This window comes from Chiloscyllium plagiosum, chromosome 3 (genome assembly GCF_004010195.1).
Source record: "Chiloscyllium plagiosum isolate BGI_BamShark_2017 chromosome 3, ASM401019v2, whole genome shotgun sequence".
Taxonomy (NCBI): Eukaryota; Metazoa; Chordata; class Chondrichthyes; order Orectolobiformes; family Hemiscylliidae; genus Chiloscyllium; species Chiloscyllium plagiosum.
In genome coordinates, this window is record NC_057712.1 from 40,370,596 (window position 1) to 40,378,323 (window position 7,728).

Below are 7,728 nucleotides of genomic sequence, written 5' to 3' on the forward strand. Positions count from 1 at the left end.
AAACATAAAGGTAGGATACCCCTTGTTCACATATACCATCCCATCAGTCTCCACATCCAACTTATCATCCTTAAACACTTCCGCCAACTCCAGTAACACCCCACCAAGAACATCTCCCCCTCCAACTTTCTGCTTTCTGCAAGGACCATTCCCTTCATTAATCCTTGGTTCTTGCCACCCTCTCCAACAACCCCTTCAAACACTCCAGGTACCTTCCCTGCAACAGTAAAAGATACAACATCTGCCAGCACACCACCCCCCTCACCTCCATCCAAAGCCCCAAACAGTCCTTCCAGTTGAAGGAGAGGTTCACCAGCCTCTCCAATTTAGATTACTTTATCTAGTGCTCCTGATGTGGTCTTCGGTGTCAATGATGTCAATCGGTGAGAACACATGTAAACTCAGGGCACGTTTCGCAGCCCAGCCTGCAGGGACCAAACTGACCTCCCAGTCACTACCCATTTTAATTCCCCTTCCCACTCGCTTTCCAAAATGACCATCTTCAGGCTTCCTCCACTGCCACAGTGGATAAGACCAGAACTTGGAGGAATACCACCTCATCTTCTGCCTGGGCAGCCTACAGCCAGAGGACTCAACACAGTTCTCCAATTTCAAATATTCTCCCTTCCCATCACCCAACTCCCTCTCCAGCTCCTCCCTTCCAACTACCATTCTCCCAACCAACCAGATTATACCCTCTACCTGTGCTCCCCTACCCCGACTTCACCATTCCAACGCACTCCCCACAGACTCCCTCCTTTTATCTGCAGCTCCCCTTACACCCACCCTCAGTCCTTAAGGATTGACTTCTCCATCTCCTGATGCTGTCTGGCTTGCTGTGTTCTTCCATCCTCCTGCTTGTCTACCTTGGATTCCAAATCTGCCTTTTTTTTCCTGTCTCTATATAAAATTTCAATAACAGCCATCTGGTTTTCTGGCAATTGCTTATCCTCACAATGTGAGGACACTTTGAGGTTGATCCCATTTGCCCAGCACAGAACAATAAGCAAAGGGGAGAACATTAATACTATTGCTTTACTATCATCATTCAATTTAAATGTGGCATCTCTCCTTGTGAACATGACATTGTCAAGTTGACCCAGAAATATCATCCTTTAATCATATGGAACACTCTGCATACAATCTATTTTCACAAGGCAACTGCATTGGAATATACATTTTTTTAAAATGAAATCAACTGGTTTGCCATCTAATAAAACCATTGTTTTGTTGAGCAGAGGAAACCCACCTGACTGGATCCGTGCACTAGGGCACGGCGGGCCCGAGTTGTCTCTACACACCTCCCTCTCGGGCTTGGAAAACCTCGCGCATGCTAGCATCTGCTCTATACAACACAATAAGTGGGCACAAACAACAACAAAAACAAAATAAGTACAGACAGAGTAAACAAGTTAAATAGATTGTGCTAGAGAAAGTTTTGAAGTGAATGGATATAATATTAAAATAACAAACTTGGGATGAGATTTCACACAGTTCCTGTCAACATTAAATTTTGAAGGTTTAAAGGGTAGCAATTAAGAAACAGCAGAAGCTGATCAACGACCTGCATTTTCTTGCGACAAATAGCATTCTTCCAGCTTATGGGCAGGGTGCTAGGTAAGAGTTTTTCCAAATTAGGATAAGAAAATCAGAGGATGCCACAAAAAGGTTTTAATTTTCAAACCCTCATTTTGTGCCAATAGTCAATTCTACAAAGGATTCCCGACATCACACGCCCTCCCAAAAAAAGTTTCAAACCCATTTTCAACCCCAATTGAAAGTTTATCACCGTCTCTTCTCAAATGTTCTACAAAAACACCTTGCCTCAACTGAAGGTCAACTAGCCTCATACATTCTGGGTTGTGTAAGTGCATTGCTTACACTATCGTCTAGAAACTCTACACATACTGGCTCTAATTTAATTCCTGAAATTTCATCAGGGCAAAAACACGGAACTCGCCACCCAATACGATAGCTGCAGTCCAGTTGGTGAAGTTGTTTAAGAAGGTCCACTACTAGCTTCTCAAATATAACAAACTTGCAAGCACCACCCACTTCCTGAGAACAGTCATTTGGTTGCAACAGTAGGGCATCCAAGCACTTACAGGCCTACAGAACTTAGAATACCTTAATTGCCAGCTAAAAAAGTAGAATGAAACAAATTGTGGATTTAAAAAGTTCTACAGCTGGGCAGCTGGTTCAGAATAAAAATAGCCAGAAGTTTTTTTTTCCAAAAACTTTTGAGGAAGTTATTTGAGAGAGAAAAAAATCAAACAGTGCCAGGGAAAAAAACATTTGGATGCTGCTTTGCTGCAGAATCACAAAAAACCCTTTTGACACCCTGCTGTCTGCTCCACATTCATTGTAAATCAGAGGTACAATACACCTTCATGAAAATGCAGGTTTAGCTTCAATGCTAGGCATAGCACCTTTCATCTTAAGGCTTTAAAGACTACTTATGTGAATACACTTTGCTTTGAAAATCCCAAGGTTTGGTCCCTTAAATCCTTTTTTATAAAGAAATTAGTCAAAAATCCTGAAACATGACAGGACCATTTGGTAGAAAACAAAGATAAGAGGGAGGGTAGTGATGATCTACTGTTGTATACCTGAGAGAGTCTAATTAGAAATAGTGGATAAATAAACCAACCTGCAGAAACTTTTCAAAGATACCATAAATCAAGAGCTGTTCCTTTACCAAAGCATACATTTTGAAGTGCTGTCTTAAATGAAAGCTTGCTGGCACTTTTAAATGGAGGTGAGGAATTAAATCATTTTATTTTAAGAGTTAATGTGAATTTTCCACCTGGTTCAGCTTCCAGCCACCTCGGTCTAAAATTTCCTGAGATATTATACTTGCTCACTGCCACATCCCATCCCAAGTAAAGCACAAGTCCAATGTGGTCTTATTTTGCAGCTTGCAATAGGGACCAAATCAGGAGAACATAAAAGTTTCATCTTTTGCTGCCTTGCAAATTGAGCCAGTATTGGTTGCAAATCACTTTGGGCTGTCCTGAGGTCATTAAATGCACCACATAAATGCAAGAATGAATATACCCCAAATATTTACTGCCAAGGAAGTCACAGTCATAATGGAGGAAATATGGTGCACAACAAGATTCCACAAACAGCAATGTTATAATGATCTAATAATTTCTGTAAATGTTGAATAGGGAATAATATTTGCCAGTAAATATACAGAAGTATGGGATTTAACAAACTGCAAACTAATTGCAATCAACTGACACCATTTGGATTTTGAATAGCAGATAATGATTATTGAAATTAATCAAACACCTAGTTAGCTAGACCAGAGCTGGTGTCCTCTCAAATGATGACATCATTTTCCACATGCACACCAATGGTATCCAGTTTCGCCTCACTACCTCAATCGTCCTATTGTTTCTAAACTGCTTGTCTTATCTCATACTAGACGAGAGATGTCCTTAAGTTAAATATTGGAAAGACTGAAGCCGTTGGACTCCAACACAAAGTCACACTCTCCCCATCAAATCCAATCTCTCTCTAACAAGGTCTGAAGTTGAACCAAATGTATGGCACCTAGAGGTCATATTTGACCCTGCAATTGGCTGCCAATCACATGTCCACGATCAACACTACAGCAGTTAATCTTTTACTAAAGTTATCATCCATGCCTTTGTTCCCTCCAGACTTCCCTTTCTAACGTACTCCTGGCTTGTCTCTCTCACTCAGTCCTTCCCGAACTAAAAGGTCATCCAAGTTTGCTGTCCTAACATGCATGAAATTCTACTAAGCATCACGGACTCATGTTGAGCAACACTTCAATTTTAAAACTTTCATCCTTGTTTTCAAAGATGTCCATGGTTCATCCTTTCTCGTCTTTGTAATGTCCTTCAGTCCTATAACCATCCAAGATCTATGCAATCCCTTAATTCTAAAAGGTCTTGGTCTTTCTCAATCAAAATCACTTCAGGCTGATAGTTGTACCTTCTGCTGTCTGGCCACATGTTCTAGAATTCTTCTCTAAAGTTCTCAAACTCTAGCTCACTTTCTTCCTTTAACCCATCTACTTATTTGGGCCATCTGTACTAATATCTCCATATGTGACTTGATGTCATTTACACAAGATTAAGGTGCAACAAAATCAAAATGTACAAGGGCACCTTAAATGTACAACTAGGTAATGCAGCCTAAAATCAGGAAGCACCTTTTTGTGCAAGGGTAAGTGACAATCTGGGACACACTGCCTTTTAAAAAGAAAATTTGACCAACTGTGAATTTTAAACTGAAATGAATGAACTATTTTTAAAAGGAGAAGGCTTGAGGTTTACGGAACTAAGATAAGTGGATGGATTTATGGTTTACCTGAAGCACAAAATAAATAAATGGTGGAACAGGCTTGACAGGTTGAATGCCCTTTTTGTTTTGTTCCTATAATCTTCCTTTGTTCCAAGCAAGAATACCAATTTCAGTTCAGAAAGCATTGTTGTCATAACTTCCATTTCCATCTTTCAATTTACAGTGTATCCTCAATGTCATTAAAATGATAAATAATTTAGCACAGCACAACAAATATCTCCAGTTCTGACATTTAATTTCACATTTTTGCTATTTTTGCTCCAGTGCTTTTGTGTAAGCAGCTCCAAAGGTTGCAAAACTAACTTTACTGGTCTTCTAACCAGATGGAAAAGATATATTCAGCGAAAATAAGATAAGAGCCCAGAGTGTCATGGCCACGGTACTGGCATTGGCTGACCGGCAGAAGGGGTCTTTTTCAGAATAGCAGCTGGTGACTCCTGGAATTCCAGTTGTCTGTGTTTGGACCATAAAAATTCACATTATACATTAACGATCTAGACAAAGAAACTAAGGCCATTGCTGCCACATTTACAGATGATACAAAGATAGGTGGAGGGACAAGTACTGATGAGGAAGTGGAGAGGCTGCAGAGAGTGACACATATGCAGTCAGTTTCAGTTTCCCTTCCTACTGGTTAAATTTAATTCATGGATAATGCTTCCATTACAAATTAACTTCTATCATTTTCTCTTCATTTCAAACAATTGTTGATTTAAAAAAAAAGGGTCCATATTTGATTAATAAATGATGTGCAACTGAACACGAAAAGCTTTTCATGGTCTACTTCCCCCTACCGCTGGTCATTGTTTGGTGTAGCAAGGGTCTGAACACTGTCAAAACAGAGCTGAGACAGCAGCCAGAATGTTTTAATTCTTTGAGCATTTTGTATCTATACTGAGGGGCAAGCTATTGGGATATACAGTTATATGCTGCACATAGAGGAGTTAAAGATTAACTACTGTCATATCCTAAAGCAACAGACTTGGTGAGATAAACAGGATGGTTTGAAGTGTCACAAGGAGAAAAATGTGGTTTGCCTCTGGCTTTCAATTTATGTATGCTACAGTATTTACAAGAATTGCTCGTCAAAGGAAATATTGATTGCTGCTGACATCAGCCATGAGTGTGACGGTGCAATTATGCAAGCTAGAGTAATAAATAAGGGTACAAGGATCTAATAACAATAATATAAATTATAAAGTGTACTATCAAAACTGCAGCTCTTCAAACAATTTGAGTGGACTTAAAGATTAACCTGAGCCAAGCAGCTTTCAAGTGTATTACTACTTATACAGTACATTAATGATAGGGCCCTGGGGAGTCAGACATACAGCACAGAAACAGACCCTTCGGTCCAACCTGTCCATGCTGACCAGATATCCTAAATTAGTTTGGACTCATTTGCCAGCATTTGGCCCATATCCCTTCAAACCCTTCTTAGTCATATACACATCCAGGTGCCTTTTAAATGTTGTAGTTGTACCAGCCTCTACCACTTCCTCCAGCAGCCCATTCCATACACGCACCACCCTCTGAAAAAAGGTGTCCCTTTGTTCTCTTAAATCTTTCCGCATTTACCTTAAACCTATGCCCTCCAGTTCTGGACTACCTACCCTTGAAAATTCACCCTACTCACTATTATAGCCTTACAAACAGTATGATTAGACTTAATAAGGCACTTAGCTGTTCCCCCACTGTGAGGAGCTCCTGATATGGAGTTTCTCAGAGGTCAGCCTTGACTTTCACTGTTTGTTCATTTTTCTTAGACCAAGAGATACTTGAAACTAAACAGCAGAGGCAGTCAGCTGTGAAAGTTCACTGTCTGATGCTGCCGAACAGAAAGACCAGTTACATACTTCTTTGAAAATTGCGTCACAGGTAGACAGGATGGTTAAGAGAGCATTTAGCATGCTTGTCTTCATTGATCAGAATGCTGAGTATAGGAATTTGGATGTCATGTTGCAGCTTCTAGAATACTGCGTACAATTCTGGCCACCCTTCTTCTATAGGAAGGATGTTGATAAACTTGAAAGGATGCAGAAAGGATTCACAAGGATGTGACCAGGACTGGAGGGTTTGTGTTATAGGGAGAGGCTGAATGGGCTGGGACTTTTTTCCCCCTGGAGAGTTGGAGGCTTTACAGAGATTTTATAAATCATGAGGGGCATGGATAGGGTGAATAGCCAGGTCTTTTTCATCGATTGGAAGAGTCTAAATAAGAGGGCAAAGGTTTAAGGTAAGGTGCATTTTTCATGCAGAGAGTGGTGCGTGCATGGAACAAGTTGCCAGAGGAAGTGGTGGAGGTGAGTACCATTACAACATCTAAAAGGCATCTAGATGGGTATATGAATTGAAAGAGTTTAAAGGACCAAATGATGGCAAATGGAACTAGGTCAGGTTGGGATATCTGGTTGGCATAGACAAGTAGGACTGTAGGGTCTGTTTCTGTGCTGTATGACCCTACAACAACTACTTGAGCAAATAGACTGTTTTCAAAGGATTCAGGAACTGAAGGAGCATGGTTTTCAATACTTCTTCAGGAGGTCTTATAAGATAAAACTAGAAATCAAAAAAACTCTGGCAGCACGGTGGCTCAGTGGTTAACACTGTTGCCTCACAGCACCAGGGACCCGGGTTCAATTCCAGCCTCAGGCGACTATCTATGTGGAGTTTGCACATTCTCCCAGTGTCTGCGCAGGTTTCCTGCAGGTGCTCCGGCTTCCTCCCACAATCCAAAGATGTTCAGGTTAGGTGAATCGGCCATGCTAAATTGTCCATAGTGTTCAGGGATGTGTAAGTTAAGTGCATTGGTATGGGGCAAATGTAGAGTTATAGGATAGGGGAATGGGTCTAAGAGAGTTAATATTTGTAGGGTAGGTGTGGACTTGCAGGGCCAAATGGCCTGTTTCCACACTAGGGATTCTGTGATTCTATGAAAAAATAATTATTTACAACACAGATTGATGTGCCTGAGACAAGATGTGCCTTTAAGAAGGATTTGTTCTGTCCAGTTTCTCTTGAAGAGGTGTTATAAACCTGGTGAAGAGGTGTCAGCTCCAAGGCAAACAGAGTAAATAGCTTTGAGGTTTTTTTAAAATTAGACAAAAGCAGCACGAGTAGGTCAGGTCAGGCTCACACAAACCTAGGGTTTAGTTTTGCTTTTAATTGTTGAAGTTGAAGTTTTTAGAGTTGAGGAGGAGAAAGTGAGGACTGCAGATGCTAGAGATCAGAGCTTACAAATGTGTTGCTGGAAAAGCGCAGCAGGTCAGGCAGCATCCAAGAAGCAGAAGAATCGACATTTCGGGCATGAGCCCTTCTTCAGGAATGAGGAAAGTGTGTCCAGCAGGCTAAGATAAGAGGTAGGGAGGAGGGACTTGGGGGAGGGGC

At 40.9% G+C, this 7,728-nt stretch overlaps 1 protein-coding gene across 2 annotated transcripts in view; it reads right to left on the bottom strand.

Annotated features, from left to right (window-relative positions):
- The window catches only part of spast (spastin), an 82,723-nt gene that overhangs the window by 44,319 nt on the left and 30,676 nt on the right, over positions 1–7,728 (bottom strand). Inside the window, exon 4 of one of the 2 annotated variants that reach the window (XM_043680713.1) lies at positions 1,250–1,345. The exons of the other annotated variant lie outside the window; for it this stretch is intronic. Within the exon in view, the coding sequence (XP_043536648.1) occupies positions 1,250–1,345 (96 nt within the window). The remainder of the gene's footprint in view (positions 1–1,249; positions 1,346–7,728) is intronic. 2 annotated transcript variants of the gene reach the window in all.